Source organism: Gadus morhua, chromosome 8 (assembly GCF_902167405.1).
Source record: "Gadus morhua chromosome 8, gadMor3.0, whole genome shotgun sequence".
Lineage (NCBI taxonomy): Eukaryota > Metazoa > Chordata > Actinopteri > Gadiformes > Gadidae > Gadus > Gadus morhua.
Genome location: NC_044055.1, coordinates 5,562,812 through 5,579,517, shown reverse-complemented (window position 1 = coordinate 5,579,517; position 16,706 = coordinate 5,562,812). Strand labels below are relative to the sequence as shown.

General features: G+C 47.2%; 1 protein-coding gene across 5 annotated transcripts in view; it reads left to right on the top strand.

Moving 5' to 3' along the window:
• The window catches only part of st18 (ST18 C2H2C-type zinc finger transcription factor), a 40,215-nt gene that overhangs the window by 14,381 nt on the left and 9,128 nt on the right, over nt 1-16,706 (top strand). For all 5 annotated transcript variants that reach the window (XM_030362745.1, XM_030362744.1, XM_030362742.1 and 2 more), the window contains exons 3-12: nt 1,397-1,448; nt 3,017-3,047; nt 3,463-3,737; nt 7,476-8,297; nt 10,513-10,647; nt 11,543-11,633; nt 11,972-12,064; nt 12,819-13,081; nt 13,576-13,799; nt 16,248-16,592. In XM_030362745.1, coding sequence (XP_030218605.1) covers nt 1,397-1,448; nt 3,017-3,047; nt 3,463-3,737; nt 7,476-8,297; nt 10,513-10,647; nt 11,543-11,633; nt 11,972-12,064; nt 12,819-13,081; nt 13,576-13,799; nt 16,248-16,592 — 2,331 coding nt within the window. The remainder of the gene's footprint in view (nt 1-1,396; nt 1,449-3,016; nt 3,048-3,462; nt 3,738-7,475; nt 8,298-10,512; nt 10,648-11,542; nt 11,634-11,971; nt 12,065-12,818; nt 13,082-13,575; nt 13,800-16,247; nt 16,593-16,706) is intronic.

The following is a 16,706-nucleotide window of genomic DNA, read 5'->3' as shown; positions in this document are numbered from 1 at the left end:
ATATTACAAATTCAATACAAGAGAGGGAAACATTACTAAAAGGCCAACATTGAGAATAGCAAAACCCTCAAAGTTGGATGGGTTTATAGGTTTCTTTTCAGATCTTATGATAAATGGCCAAAGATAAACTGGTTAGAGTGGTGCATACATTCACCCGGGCGTTGTATGGGCTGTATGGTCCAGAGTTGATGGGATTGAATGATATTTGGGGAAGCAACCGCGCAACAATCCACTGGGATCCAATGCGCTGTAGTTAATTATAACAGAGCATCTATACTTAAATAACCTTTTTGTATATAAGAAGCGGCAAAAAAAATAGACTGTTGTTCCAAACTTTGGGCAAAGTGCAAAACTGCCCATTTTTAAACAATCATAAAAATGTAACAGCCATCGATAAAAATAGCATTCAACAATAATTTATTTGTATCACCATAAAGCTAAACTCCAATGCAAAAAAAGATGGAATGATGTTTATGTTTGCACAAAAAAACCAAAGTGTTTGGTGGCATCGGTGGCCAATCATGTCTCGCTCCTTTCTATCTTTCTTTTTTTTCCGGACAAAAGGTAATCTATAGTGTTTGGGAGTTGTTTGTCTCGATAGGCTCTGGTAATCAAAAGTAATGAACCTATTATGAGCAGGACCTCTTAGGGCCCGGCATGGCATTAAGAGTGTGGCACATAAAAGGTTTATTAAAGGAAATTAAGGTCCATCACTGCCACACCTGCTGCCCTATTATAAATGTATGACAGGTCAGTGCCTCAATCACAACAGCAAACGAGAGAGGGGAGTCATGTTTCCCATTACCAGGGAAAAGTAACAGCATATCCTATGACTCACAGATCTCTCTGGCCTGTGACCACTATCCACCGCCATCAGCCCAGAATAATTATGTTTAATAGCTTTTATTTGGGACCCAAAAGCAACAGCCGTGGGGAGAGTGGACGGTGTTTCAGTTATTTATTTATTATCTATTTTTTTTCTCTCCTATCAACTATTTTTTGCGTCCTGAACACATACAGTGATTCCGAGCGGCCACACTTTCATATCATTATTATATGTCATTATCTTGTTTGTTGTTTTTGTTTCGTTATTTATTTTTTTGCGTTGCTTTGTTTTGACGTGTTTGCCGTTTCCATTGCAAAGGCATCCGACGTTGCCTCTTTTTTTTCCATCATGTTTTTTTCCTTCCTCTCGTGTTATTTTGAACACAGCGAAAAAACACGGAATAATCAGCCCCTCAATTTGCGGCACATTCACATAACGTACAGCCCCCTTTACCGCGTGGCAAACACCCCCTTTGAGCCCTTCTGTAAGTTAATGAATCACACGGCAAGTGCTCAAGCACTCCAACACGGGTGTCAACTAAAGACTGCTTTGTCTCCCTGTTACCTACAGATGGAGGGTGGTGGCGAGGAACACATTATGCAAACTAGTAACGGCAGCACAGGTGGGTTAACATGCACGTACGCACACACCGAACACATGCCAACACGCACACTCACGAGCACAGGCAGAACGTAGGCAAACATGCACACGCACACACACACACACACGCAGAACACATGCAAACTAGTACACACACACACACACACACACACACACACACACACACACACACACACACACACACACACACACACACACACACATCCACCTGCCTATGCACGTATGCACATGCGCGCACACACACAAACACACAAACACACCTGCATATGCACACACACACACCTGCGTGCGTGCACACACACACACACACACACACACACACACATACACACACACACACACACACACACACAAAAACACACACACACACAGACTCAGTGTTTTCAAGCACACGCACACACACACACATGCACATGCACACAAACACACTCATGCACACAAACACACTCATGCACACGCTTTATGTACTATCAAGCGCACGCACACACATAGACACACACACTCACACACTTCATGTACTATCAAGCACACACACACACACAAACACACACACACACACACACACACACACACACACACTGTATTTTCTTTCAAACGCATACACACACACACACACACACACGCCGCTCCACTTATGGTTATGAGTTGGGGGTATCGGTTCAACAATCCAACTTCAGAACTGTCAGTTTTATATATTATCTTACCAGCGTGAAGAGCACTGCAGGGCCGTTCCATTATTCAGAGGGGAATAACTTCATTAAATGGAAACATTGACTCAGATTAGTTAAGGAGCGCCTGTGTGTGTGTGCGTGAGCGAGCCTGCGTGTGTGTGTGTGTGTGTGTGTGTGTGTGTGTGTGTGTGTGTGTGTGTGTGTGTGTATGTGTGTGCGCGCGGCTGTGCGTGCGGGCGCGGTGTGATTGAAAACCTCTAGACTGGATATGTCATTATGGAAGTGTTCAGAGGGCCTCTGGGGCCCTGGCGGGCCAGTCGTGGGGCCATTACTCCACCAGGGGAGAGAGGAGCGAGGCGGGGAGGTGCTGTTATTGGTCCTGGTGGTTCAGGGGAGTAGCAGAGAGGGTAGAGCCCCCCCCCCCCCCCCCCCCGAATTTGATTTGCATTTGGGGGGGGGGGGGGGGGGGCGGGCAGGGGGAGGTGAGCGTGGAAGGGGCCCCTGAGGAAATTGATTTAGCCGTTTTTAGATCATGTTGTCAGAGCTGTCGGAAGGACGAGCTACTGTCGCTCGCCCCGGAAAACGAGCAGATTGAGTGAAAGGGAGGGGGGGGGGGGGGGGGGGGGGGGGGGGGGGGGGCAGGGGGGAGGGGCTCTGGATTGATCAATGAAGGGAAAGGGGTTTTCTATAGGCAAACAAACGAAATCACAGGGAATCAGGGCTGGAGGGGGAGAAACGAAGGGGCCGTAATCCACAGATGGGGGCGCAGAATAGAGAGTTAGGTATTGATTTCGCCACTTCTTTTTTCTGATAGTGTGTGTGTTTAATTGTACTCCATAATGAGGGGTTTCTGTCGACGCCCGAAACTTAACCATGACTCTTTACCTCTTCTTCACAGTGCCTGGCGACATCATCGCTGAGATCCCCAGGTAAAGGTCTTCTTCAAAACCATCGTTGACTTTAACAGTGTGAGCCCCCCTCTCGCTATCAGAACAGATCCGGTTATCATTCGCCTATGCCTGTTGACATGCTTATTTTAGAACACAGCTAATGCACCAATCCCTGCAAACGATTCATCTACTTTAAAATAAAACGGACCATCGCAGTATCCCAACGCGGTCCAATTAGCAGCAGGCCCCCCCCCCCCCCCCCCCCCCCAGCTCAGACAACAGCGCTGCCATCCTCTCACTCTGCATTTATACCACTCGCAAATGAGCCGCCATTGTGAGCTTTTGGAGACCACCACCGTGACCTCCACCCCAAACCCCCCCCCCCACCACCCCTCATTCCATCCCCTCTTTATTATCCACCAACCGTCTCCTCTTTCCTCTGACCGCCCACCAGTCCCTACGGGTGTACGGCGGCGACGATGAGGAAGAGAAGTGCCCCCCAGGAAGGACCGCACGGGGGTCCGGTCAACAAGAGGAAGTCCCTCCTCATGAAGCCCCGCCACTACAGCCCCGACACCGCCTGGGACGAGGAGGAGCAGGAGGAGCAGGAGGAGGTGGTGGCGGAGGAGGCGGAGGAGAAGGAGGAGGAGGAGGAGGAGAAGGAGGAGCAGCAGAGAGAGGACCTGGCAGAGCACAAAGAGGAGCCGAGGCACACTGACACTCCAGCAGGTAAACAGATGTCCTGTTGTTTTGTCTGTTTTGATGAACAATTGACGCTGAATTTAAAAAAATCCCCCCCCATCTGTTGCATTCATATTTTCAAACCTCTCTCTCTCTCTCTCTCTCTCTCTCTCTCTCTCTCTCTCTCTCTCTCTCTCTCTCTCTCTCTCTCTCTCTCTCTCTCTCTCTCCCCCTCTCTCTCTCTCTCTCTCTCTCTCTCTCTCTCTCTCCCTCCTCTCTCCCTTTTCTGCCATAAGCTGGGTAGATGCAATCAATGTGAGCTGAATGACTGCCCTGGCTTGGGGGAGGCACGTTTAGACTAGAGTTTTATGTGCTTGTTTCCTCGCATTTAAGTTTTTGACTGTTGGATCGGACGTGTTTTGCTGGCACGGCTTTACCGCCCTCTCTCTTAACACGGCCAGAATTTCAAAGCCCTCCTCTGCTTTACTTTAATCATTATTTATATAGATGTTTTATTTTATTCCATGTTACATCAAAAAAGCTAATTCAAAGAAAAAACTGATAGTGTTATTGGTGTCATTTAAAAAGTGGTTTCATGAAGCCTTCACTTTTAAAATGTTGTTTTTGGACGTAAAGTATTAATTAATTATGTATTGCACAATCAACCGTTTTGGTGAAAATATTCATTTTTACGGTTGTCCTCGTGATTGAGAGTAAGCTCTCCTCATTCGATATTTGTATCAGCAACTGTTCCACAATGAATACCCCTTTTAACCATGTTTATTTTCACTTTAAAACATGCCCCCTTTTTCCACAAAAGGAAAAACATGTTTCTTCTTCCCCCTAATGAATTTTTATGCATTTTGACAACAATCCTCTTCCGTTTACATGTGCATTCTCAGCCACTATAATAGGCACTGATTTGGTATATTTTTAACGATGTAACTAAGCAACAAACGTAATTGTCCCTTTCAAAAGCTTTTGTTCGGCCCTCTAACACAGTCTAATACATAATTAGGCATAATGTCTACTGCTCATTATAGTACACATGTGTGTAGTTAAATGGACCCCGAGAGTAGCCCGCCGAATTGTGTGGATTCATTGGAAATGGAATTTATCTGTTTCAAGAGTTCATATTACATTACAATTATCCGTCCAATTCCACAGAGCCCGCCGCCAGTCCTGCCTTTAGCGTTTTCCCCCCCCCCCAGCAAACGTCCCCTCTCCCTTCCTTTCGTCGATCAGCCGTTACCCACACAGATTCAGCTTGATCGAAAATACACGCGGGCAGAGTCAATCGTATTTATAACCATCAGAGGTAAAGATGGCCGCACACGCACACGCGGGGAGTGGATGGTTGAAGCAGGTGGTCTAACGGTGGTAGCTGCATCTAGACCAGCCGTGGAAAAACAGGGAGGAAGGGAGGGAGGGAGGGAGGGAGGGAGGGAGGGAAGGAGCCTGTCACGCGGCGGAGCCACGCTTGTGTGCGACCGCGGCCAACTCCAGCCCCACTGCAGAGTGCTGGTTAATGGTGGTTCTGGAGAGCAAAGCGCTCACCTGTTCCAGCACAACAGTCGCCATAAGGGACCGTCCCGGTGTTTGTGCTTCCATGTGCCGTTGCTGTGTGTGTGTGCGTGTGTGTGTGTGTGTGCGTGTGTGCGTGCGTGCATGTGTGCGTGCGTGCGTTCGCGTGCGTGTGTGTGTGTATGTGTTTGTGTTTAAACAGGCTGTCTGATTGTGCTCGTTTGAAAGAGAGAGCGAACACGTGCGAGCGTGCGTGCGCGTGGGTACACACTGCGTTGTGATTTGCAGGGAATTCGGAATAAGCGTATTCCGCTGATTAGGATATAAACGCACAATTCTGCGGGATTTTATTTTGTTTTATCTGGGCAACACATGTGTGTTAAAAATGTAAAGCTCTTTTGCTGAAGGATTAGGTTTTTTGTGTGTTGCCGTGCCCTCTCTTTAACATCCAGTTGTGGTTGGATAATGCATGTGTCTTTATCGGCATCATCACCACTATAAGCAGTGTGTCAACTGATTCCGCAGAAATCTCCCATCAACCCCTTGGAATCCCTTTGGTGGTCCAGCCCTTACTTTTGCTTTTGTGGCGCCAGGCCACTTAAGAGGATAGGCCCGCAACATAGCCTACTTATGCTTAGGGTGCAAAGAGCTTTAGCCTTAGCATAAGTTTGAATGATTCTGTGGGATGAGCGGAGATTTTGTTAAATCAATCCCAACGATAGCCTTGCATTGTTGATCATAGACCGCAACTTAACATCGTCGTTTAGTAAGAAACTTTGCGAGGCAGAGAGAGAAAGAGAGAGAGAGAGAGAGGGAGGGAGCGGGGGAGAGAGGGGGAGAGCGAGCGTAGGGTGAGGGGGTGTACGATTATGGGTGACGTCTTTGTCGTTTATTCCGTGGCCTACGATCTTTTGTTTACGTGACGCTCAACTGATTTTCCAGGATCGAATTAGATTGCGAGATCCCCAGCAAAGCGTGGAACACATTGAATTAGGTGCAAATCCAATTATCCAGAACATAGCCAAATTTGTTTAAAAAAAAAAAGAAAAAAGACATATATTGAAATAGCTTAATTAAAAATATCGTTAGCATTACAGTTTTTTATTATTATATAATGAAGTATATTGTTTTACTATGCAAAGAACACATATAGGCCAGCATTAGTTCCACTGCTGGTAGGTTGATTATAAATGAAAGACCTATATATTCTCTCATGAAACATCACATCCTGTACCGTGTGTACAATGGGCTCTATTTTAGTAAATGTCCTCAATTAAATCATTATACTTCAAACGCATGAATGATATACAGAAACCCCACCAGTTAGCCCAATACACGATAAAACATAATAAAGCAAACAATGTGATCTACCATTTAGGAGGAAATCTAGATAATTTCAACGATCAAATAATATTTTCTCTAACCCTCTTTTTTTCAATCCAGCTGATTATATATAATATATTCTGAAATGCATTGATCTCTATGTGAGAAAGTATGCACCATATTCAAATCTGATGGAATGAACCAACATTGAATCTTTACATTTGCACTCACTTTAAAGCCCAAAGACTTGAAGTCTTGCTTCCCAATGCGTTTTTCCCTTCATTTTCTAGAGTCAAAGAATGTCTGTTCCAGAAAGTGTGTTTAGAAAACACATCCACTGTTCTTACTCTTATCCCTGGAAACACACATGCCTTGTGTCAACTGTGCTGGGTGTTGCAATTGACCGTGTGTCACTGCTTGTCTTACACTTAAAAAGTACTTAAAAACTGATGTTCCCAGGCGCCCACATTTGAAAATCCATCCATAATCCTGTTTACAAAAAATAAATATATTATTCCCTCGACGCGCCAGAGAAGAAAACAATTGTGTTCTTCATCTCCCCTGTTTTGTCTCTTCCACAAACGGTGATGTTCATATTCATGTCTGTTATCGCGCGCAGAATTGCCTTGGATTGAACGCAGATGTTGACCTCACGGCTGTACATTTCGATTGTGTCCCAAATGTACTCAGCATCAAAATGTGCTCACAAATCCTCACGCTGGTGGTGGTACAAGAAAAACAAAACATGTTTTTCCTCGAGACATCATCTACGAAAAATAGTGCCACGAATTGAAAACGCTAAATGGATTTGAGGAAGATTATGGGATACAATCATATTGCTGCATGTACTGTATATATTTTACACTAAATAATGATGATTTAAAAAAAAACAATAAGGCCGGTGTAAACGCTTAACCACGTACGATCCGCTCCTTTCAGACGCAGACATCATGGCCGAGATGGCGTGCCGAAACGGTTACCATGGCGACGCCATGGCGGTCAAACTCCTGGACCCCCGTGGGTGGTCCCCGGCCACCCGAAGCCCTCCGGATCTATCCCCCCGGTACGAGCTGTCGGGAGCGCTGCTCGAGCAGGAAGCGGAGGAGGAAGAGGCGGGACTCGCGCAGGAAGAGGAGGACCCCGTTCACCCCAGGAGGAGGAGCCTCACCTGCACCTCCCTGTCGCCCCAGAGGAGTCCGTACGGAGAGCTGGACCCCGAGCCCAGGTGGCGGCCTCTGTCCCTGTCCGGCAGCCGGCTCCTCACCACGCCCCCTAGAGGCCCGGAGGACCAGAGGAACGGGCTCCGCGACGCCGCCGACCGCCCCCGACCGGAGCTGGGTGTTCCCATGGGCCGGGCCAGCTTCTTCCAGCTGGAGCAGGAGGAGGAGCAGGGGGAGGAGGTGATGAGGTTCAAGCAGCGCCCCGTGGAGGAGGAAGAGGAGATGGAGGAAGAGGAGGTGCTGGGGTTCAAGCGGCAGGAGGAAGAGGAGGAGAGCGACGGAGAGCCACCGGAGCTGGAGAGACCGCCCCGGCTGGGGGGCTGGGCGCTGGGGCTCCAGGACAGGGCGATGGAGATGGGCCAGGGCAGGGTGAACCTAAGCCTGCTGGAGCAGGCCATGGCCCTGCAGTCGGAGCAGAGGCACGCCCTGCACCACGCCTACAGGGAGATGGACCGGTTTCTGCTGGAGCAGATGACCAATGAGAGGAGGCACCACCGGATGATCGACATGGACATCAGACTCAACTACCACGGGGGAAAAGGTGTGTACGGCTGTTTGTCTTGTAAGTGTGCGTTCGGACGACTCGGTTAGTAAGGTTGTGGTACGTAGGTCTGAAAGAGGTCTGAAGCTCTCTGAAAAGCCTTGTGTTGTGTATTAGTGTGTTTCCATTGGTTCTCAAACGGTGGTACGCGTACCACTGGTGGCACACAGAGGAATCTGTAATTTCTTTTAAATACAATTTATTAATAAATGCAATACTTTCAATATTTTCCTACGAATGAAAATACCTCAGTCTTCGGATCATTAAAATGGGGTTCAAAACAAGTTTAACCTTTCCTGTAAAATTTTTTGCATCGATATCGGCCTGTCATAGTCAGGTTATAGCACGTACAAACAGCCACGATGATAAGCTGAACTGTGACGGCAGTAGTTACTGGACTTTTGCATCCAACAACACAGCGAATACCCTGTGCTTTCGTACAAGGCCGTGCACTTTCTCCGACCCTTTGTGCTTAGACTGAATCTGACCTCGATTGATCCGACATCCCAGCACTGTGTTAGGAGAGGCTGTGTTCAAATAAGGTTCATGGAAGTTCAGTTGTCAACGTGCTGGCCCACTTTAATATTGTTTGTATTTACCCTAACTTTTTTCAGGTTTTGTTTGTTTTCAGTTGTTATTCTTCCTTTTTCACTTGCTGTGTGTGTGCGTTTGAATGAAATTCAGTTGTTATTCTTAAAGTTTTCACTTTCACGTGTGTGTTTGTGTACGTGTGTGTGTGTGCGCGCGCGCGCGCGTGTGTGTGTGTGTGTGTGTGTGTGTGTGTGTGTGTGTGTGTGTGCGAGTGTGTGTGTGTGTGCATGTGTTTGTTTGTGATTTTGAGTGAAATAAAGTTGTTATCCTTAATATCGTCACTTCATGTGTGCGTGAGTGCGTGTTTGTGTGTTTGCATGAAGTACAGTTTTTATTCTTAATGTTGTCACTTGCTCTTTGTTTGGGCATGTGTGTGCGTGTGTGTGTATGTCTGTGTGTGTACGTTCCTGCGCGTGCGCTTGTGTGTGTGTTTGTGTGTATGTGTGTGTATGTGTATGTGTGTGTGTGTGTGTGTGAGGGGCGGCCCCTTGCGTTTTATGAGAGTTGTGTGATGGAGTTTGTGCCAATTCTAGTGCTACCACTTTGTACAGCTGACAATAGATAACAATAACTAATGTTGTTATAAAGAATAACTATGCCTTCTGCATGAACTGTGCGTAGCTGAATAGGGCTGCAAGCCTACGCTACTGTGTTTTTTTATATTTTATAAAGTTGGTCATAATTGTGGAGCTATGTTTGAGAACCACTGTATTAGACAGATCTCAGAGATCTGGTTGTATAAGATTTGTGGAGCTCAACCAAAATATAATAACTTTATTGAGGAGGGGGGGGGGGGGGAACAATATTTTTTGTTCAAATATTTTTGTTAACAAGTGAAGAAATAATGAATGGTCTATCATAAAAAATAAACATATTTTCCTGGTCGAAATTGCTACAACTCGGAACATTGAATTGTGGAAGGAATCAAGCGGATATTTAACCATGACCATAAGTCTTAAATCCTCCTAAAGTACCACTAATGTTTTTGCCTTGGATTCTTCAAATAACTGCAGCTAAATGTGTAATCCTAGATGTAATCTTTCCATGGATGAGCATTAAGAAGTGGATGTTCTGTGGTGAACTGCAGCCTTAACTAAAATGACAGCTTAATAGAAAAAAGTGTCTGGCTTTACATGATATTGCAATCTGTATGGACTTACGGTCCAATATGTGGCGTTGTCGCAACAAGACAATATCGTCAGCATGGCTCCGACTGTGTTCACTGACTTCCTCAGACAGATGTCTGGTTTTTCCTCTGATGGCGTTTTCTATTGCTGTACTTTAAGACGTGGCACTGTGTGTGTTTAATGCTGTACTTTAAGACACTGTGTGTTTTTTTTTATGCTGTACTTTAGGATCAACACTGTTTGTGTTTTTTGTACAGTACTTTAAATCTTAAGAGACTGTGTGTTTTTTATGCTGTACTTTAACACTCTGTGTGTGTTTTTTACACTCTATTTTAAGACACTGCGTGTTTTTTATGCTGTAACATAAGACACTATGTTTTTTGTGAACTGTACATCAAGACAATGTGTGTGTTTTTTATACCGTACTTTTAAGACACAGTGTGTGTTTTGTGTACCGTACTTTAACACAGTGTGTGTGTTTTGTGTCGTTGTCGTAGATTCCCCGCGGACGGACAAGAAGGACATCAAGTGCCCGACGCCCGGGTGCGACGGCACTGGTCACGTGACTGGCCTGTACCCCCATCACCGGAGCCTGTCGGGTTGCCCCCACAAAGTCCGGGTCCCCCCAGAGAGTGAGTCCGACCGAGAGAACCGTCTCATACGGTTCATCATGGAGTCATAAGTATTTATTCATATACATATATTATGTAAGTGGAATTATTAAAATCGAAACGAGAGTGGGTTGTGAATCGAATGTTTGAATCCAAACCCTCATTGGACAGAAGGAGTCTCTGTAGAGACGGGGCTCTGCATAGTTTCCCCCAAACTTAAATTCAGCGATAGACTTTTTATTTGTCTGGGAAAAATTGAAAATGTGTTTTTTTTTCCCCTTCTTCAACAAATTGGCGATTGTAAAGTCGTTTCTATGTGTCGCCAACAAACATTGGACATTAAACAGTAATGTTACAAAAGGAGCCGAGAAAGTAATTAAGTTTTTCAATAAAAAAAAGGGAAAGGAAAAATAAAAGCTTGTGCTCTTAAGAGTGAAGGCAGTATTTGCAAATCAAAGGGCCAGCGAACGCAGTATTGAGAAATAAACAGACAACTCCGTGGAACTAATTGGACCGTCTGCACAGTAGAGGGAAGTTTCTAAAGGATACACAAGGAAGCCTTTAACAATACGGATGTTTTGAAGAACATAATCATGTCTTGCTATATTCCTCTTTGCTGTAAGCTATTTACATTCCCGGGCCACCGTGGCAGCACTTCCAACACAATGAGAAAACCTTGAAGCTTTTGTCTTCAATTCATCCTCCATCTGTTTGTTTCTTCACCACTAAACTTTACCAGTTAGGAACATGTGGATTTATGTTTTGTAGTTTTGTGTTTTCTTTTTTTTGTGTTTGTTTATTAGGTTATTATCAGCCACTGTGCAAGTGTTCACCAGCATACCATCAATTATACAAATATTGTTAAACGTTTTTATTATGAATTGTGGGTTGACTCTCTTTTCTTCTTTCGTGGTAGTCCTGGCCATGCACGAGAACGTCCTCAAGTGCCCCACGCCTGGCTGCACGGGGAGGGGTCACGTCAACAGTAACCGTAGCACCCACCGCAGGTACGTGCATACACACACACTCACACACACACCCACACCCACCGGAGGTACGTGCACACGCACACAAACACACACAAACACCCACCCACCAGAAGAACGTGCACATGCACAGGCCATGGGTAGACCGGAGATTACCACACACGCGCATACATGCGCACACGCACACACACAAGCACTCACGTACACACTCGCACGCACACGCACACACACACACACACACACACACACACACACACACACACACACACAAACCCTCTGACACAGCGAGTGCCTATATACTGAAAGTATACTGTAAGTGGTGGCCAAACGGCGTGACCTGCCCCCTCTTCCCTCCGCAGTCTCTCGGGCTGCCCCATCGCCGCTGCAGTAAAAGTCCCCAAGCCCCCGGAGGAGAGCCCCAAAGCCCGACCCTCGGCCGACCGCTCGCCCAGGTACCGACACCAGCCCCCCCCTCGCCGCTACCAATGCATCATCTCACTATCACACCCGGGCCACATGTTTACACCGAGCAGCGCCTCAGCGCGCCCCGAGGAGCGGCGGGTCGGCCATGGGTCGGCCTCTAAGTTGTGGTAAACGCCGGGACAACACGACGATAAAACGCTATTATTCCGAACGAGGCTCGGAGCTATTTTCAATAACTGATCCCCACAGATGACGATCTATTTCAAGCTTTCCAAGTAGGATTTCGGTGCGTGCGCGTGTGTGCGTGTGTGTGTGTGTGTGTGTGTGCGTCTGTGTGTTTTTAGAGAGGCAGCTCTTTGTGGCTCCTGCGCGCCTCCTTTCCATTAGAGATGATAAAAGAAGAGAACTCTTTGTTCCCCGCGGATACACCACAGGCAACATGCCCACTCCGACTATATTAATTAGTCTGGCAACATGGCCGTTCTGAGGACACCACCACACATCCATCCGACGCAGACCTAAGAGGATAAAGACAGTGGCATCTGTGGATAATTAAAAAAGATCCCCCTTTGATTTTATTTTTTTATTACTTTCCCCGCCATCCCATAATAACTCACTGGAACCCGCTGCACGAGTGCACCTCATTTGACATCATTTAGTACTTGGAAGACCAGACCCTGTTTATTTTTCTCCCTTTTTTTTTTCCTTTCCCCCCCCCCCCCTCGCTGTGATTAATCCCTCGCTCCTCTGTCTGCCGTGTCTGCGTGCCATGTCCCCTCCCAGGTCGATGAACGTAATGAAGAGGTTCGACATGAACCAGCTGCATTACCGGCTGTCCCACCCGGCGGCGGCGGCGGCGGCGGGGGCGTTGGCCGCCCTGCAGGGCACGCTGGGCCACGAGGGGGACAAGTACAGCCGCCTCCGCTTCGACCACGCCAGCTTCGACGCACAGGTCTTCGGGAAGCCCGCCCTGATGGGGGGCGGCGGCGGCGGCGGCGGCGGAGGGGGTCCGACGGAGCAGGAGGCCCCCTCGCACCACCCCGATTGTGAGTCCCAGGGCGTCACAAGGAGAGAGAGGGAACGGGGCGGGTATCGTATCAGATACTGAGAGCCGGGTTGAATGATGTCGGATCATCTTACGATGGGATGGTGACTGTACGGGGGAATATGAGTCCTTGGGCTTTACAATTAAATGGACAGGACTGCACTCGGTTTCATTTACATTTACCGTTTAGGGCGTTCGGCAGACGCTTCTGTCCAAAACAACTGACGATAAGTACATTTGTCAGAAGAAAGGTTCACACCAGTGATTTCATCATTGACGATGATGCCAGAGTTAAAAAACACTATGAGCCATAGAGATAATAAGTTATTTTATTCTTTTTATTTTAGTTTCTTAATTTTTTGTAAACATTTCCCAATACATTCTGTAATCGTGTTTCCCTCGCCGTTTCATCCACCAGTTCATTTTATACGTTCTGTTTTATTGACGTTTTCATTTTATAACGTCGACGCTAAAGTGATCGTTCCCCTCCTCCAGCGCCGCGCCACTTCTCCGGCTTCCTGGGCTCCCCGGGGGCCCGGCTGCCCGCCTCGGGCCCCCACAGCCCGCCCCCCCACCACTTCGCCAACGGAGACAGCCTGCAGGCCGCCGCCGCCACCGCCGCCATCCTCAACCTCTCAACCCGCTACCGCAACAACATGGACGCCGCCGCCGCCGCCGCCGCCGTGGGGGCCGGTCAGCCCCGGGGCCCCCCTGCCAAGGTGAGGTTCCGTCGCCGTGTGTCCGGTCGCTGGTCTTGTGGTGGAGCATAGCGTGGCGGTTGGCAGTATCGCCGCAGGGGTCAGGGGTTCAATCCTCTACACTGTGACCGACCCTGTGCTAAGAATGCAAACAACAAAATGGTGTACATTTATATTTATTTATATTTTTGTTATTTTGAAATAGAGCGCTTGGAAAGGTTTTCAGCGTGGTCAGCTGGAAGGGAGAAGCATTGGGGCATTTGTGTATTAAACAGGAGGAGATGAGTAAAAGAATTGGTGGAGGAAAGGGGGAGAGAGAACATCAAACGACCAGAATATGGCAGGGATTTTTTTCCAGTTTTTCTGGCAGCAGAGAAGCAAGGTGGCTTCCTCCGCGAGGCTTTAATGTACACAAAGGGAGAATGTCATGTAATCACATCAAAAGCTTGCAAAAACCAGAAGCCTTGCTTCCAAACTACAATTAGCTATCTTTTTTTCATTCCGATTTTTTTTAAGTTTTTTCCAAGAAATGTTGTATTTTGTTTCAGCGCGTTCTGGCACGGCCACGAGTCGTCTCCTCCCAGGGCCTCTTGTGTTTTACAGATGGCAGGGGATATCTCGCTAAGTTATATGATCCAACACGGGTTGTGTGTGTCTAGTCGGGCAGAGTCTGCAAAGGCTTTTCAATGGATTAAACTAATCAGATAAATTAATGTGAATTCAACTCTGCTCTTTAATTCAAACACACACACAACACACAAAAACAACCCAAAACCACAAACCCTACAAATCTTTTTTCTCTCTGCGTTTTCAAAAAATGTGTGCTTTGGATTACAACTCTAAAACCCCCGCTCATCGGGATATCTCATCGCATTATCTCGACATGCTATTGTCTTTAAACTTTGTTATTTTTTTCTCTCTCCGTGCTTCAATTCAAATGTCAATCCCTGGGATATATATACACCCAGTCTCGCGGATGATTCAAGGGTCCACACCTACACAACAACACAGAAATGTCTCCCTTTCAGCAGCTTGGTGAGCTGAGAATGTGGCCCGGTACCAGGTACCAGCCCACTGTATGAATTAAACAGTGTGAGCAACTTCATCATCATCTGCTCTCTGTGGACAGCTTAGTTTTCCTGGAGAGATGCATGCACTGTAGGGAAGAGTCTTTATTTTTTAGGGTTGAACCGCTAATTCTATGAGTGCAGCCTAATTTTCTTGGAGATACGCTCGTACTGTAGGGAAGAGCCTTTCTTTTTTAGGGTTGAACCTGTACTTCTTCTATTGCAGCCTACTTTTCTTGAATAGACGCTCGTACTGTAGGGAAGAGGCTTCCTCTTTTAGGGTTGAACTTGTACTTCTTTAAGTGCAGCTTAGTTTTCCCAGGAGGGATGCGCATACTGTAGCACTTGAGGGAAGAGGCTTTCTTTATTAGGGTTGTGCCCATACTTCTTTGAGTGCATTATCACCCCCTCGCTCTTGCGTTTACAGGGTGTCATCTTCGATCATACATACAACGTCGGACGGCAGGTGCACTTAGTCCTCTGTGGGGACCTGTAATACGTGTTTTCGTTGGTGTTCTTTTCAGCCGAAACACATTGAGTGAGTGATTATTAACAGATAATACAGAGAGAAGACAACTGCTGTTTCACGGCCCTGTAGTTTTCCACACTGATGTTATTTTGATTAGGTACACACATCATCAAACAGCCGGATAATTACAGTGGACAGCAGCATGTGATGCCCGTGGAAATTATCCCCTTTAATTAATTTGAAAGGTCCCCTTTTGTTGCGAAAAATATGTATAGGCTTTAATTATACGAATGTGTTGAGTAATTGGTCTCATAGAAAGGGATTTTTTTTTTTAATAAGGTAAAACTTTTCCCCGTTAATACTATAAAACCCCTCGGTGTTCGCCATTCTCTGGTCCGTCAGTGCGTTACTCGGAGCACACATGCCGCAGCTGTCAACAAGCAAACTTATGCTACGTTAAGCTTTTTAAATTTTTGTTGTAATAACGATGACCTAAAACCAGCCAACCCCCCCCCCCCCGGCTCCCCTCCCCACAGCTGCCATCTTGGTTGTGTGTCCTAGAAAACACACAACACAGCTGTCAGTGGCCAAAAAAACTATACACCAGCCATTTTTTATTCCAACCGAATTATCGCTGGCTTAGTGTTATGCCGCGGCGTGTGTTAATCACGGCATTTCTTATTCAAAAAAAACAAGGGGGGGTGGGTGGGGTCGTTTTATTATTAAACTCATGACTCACGTTTATAGACCAAAAGTTGTGTGCTTTGTGTGCAATTATCATGCCGTCATTGCCGTATTAATTAAAGGCATTAAAAACACATTTCTTCTAATCCGCTTGTTTTGGTGGAGAGTCACACACTGGCTATGACACCCGTGATGGAGTAGGTCTTCCATCCTGACCGACCCCTCCCCCCTCGCTCTCCTCACGTACAGGACCTGCTCATCGAGGTGGACGAGAACGGCACTCTGGACCTGAGCATGAAGCGAGGCAAGGAGCTCGTCGGGCCGACCCGGACCAAGGTGCCTGGCGAGGATCCTCTGGCTCATCCTCATCCCCCTCCTCACCCTCCCCCTCCTCCTCCTCCTCCTCCCCCTCCTCCCTCTCTTCCTCTCGCCCATCCGCATCCTCCTCACCTCCACCCCATCGAGTCGTCGATGGCCAAGGGCGGCAGCCTGCTGATCAACCCGGCCTTCTACCGCTCCCTGTGCGAGCGCGACGGCTGGGAGGGCCGCATCCCCATGAACTTCAGCAAAGTCACGCTCATGCACGACAAGGAGGTGAGGTGGAGACACAGCCAATACGCCTCGAAAAACACTGACCAGTCACGGGGCAGCAGGGGAGCAACGACGGCGCGGCGATGCAATCGTTTAAACGTTGGGTTTTAGAAAGTT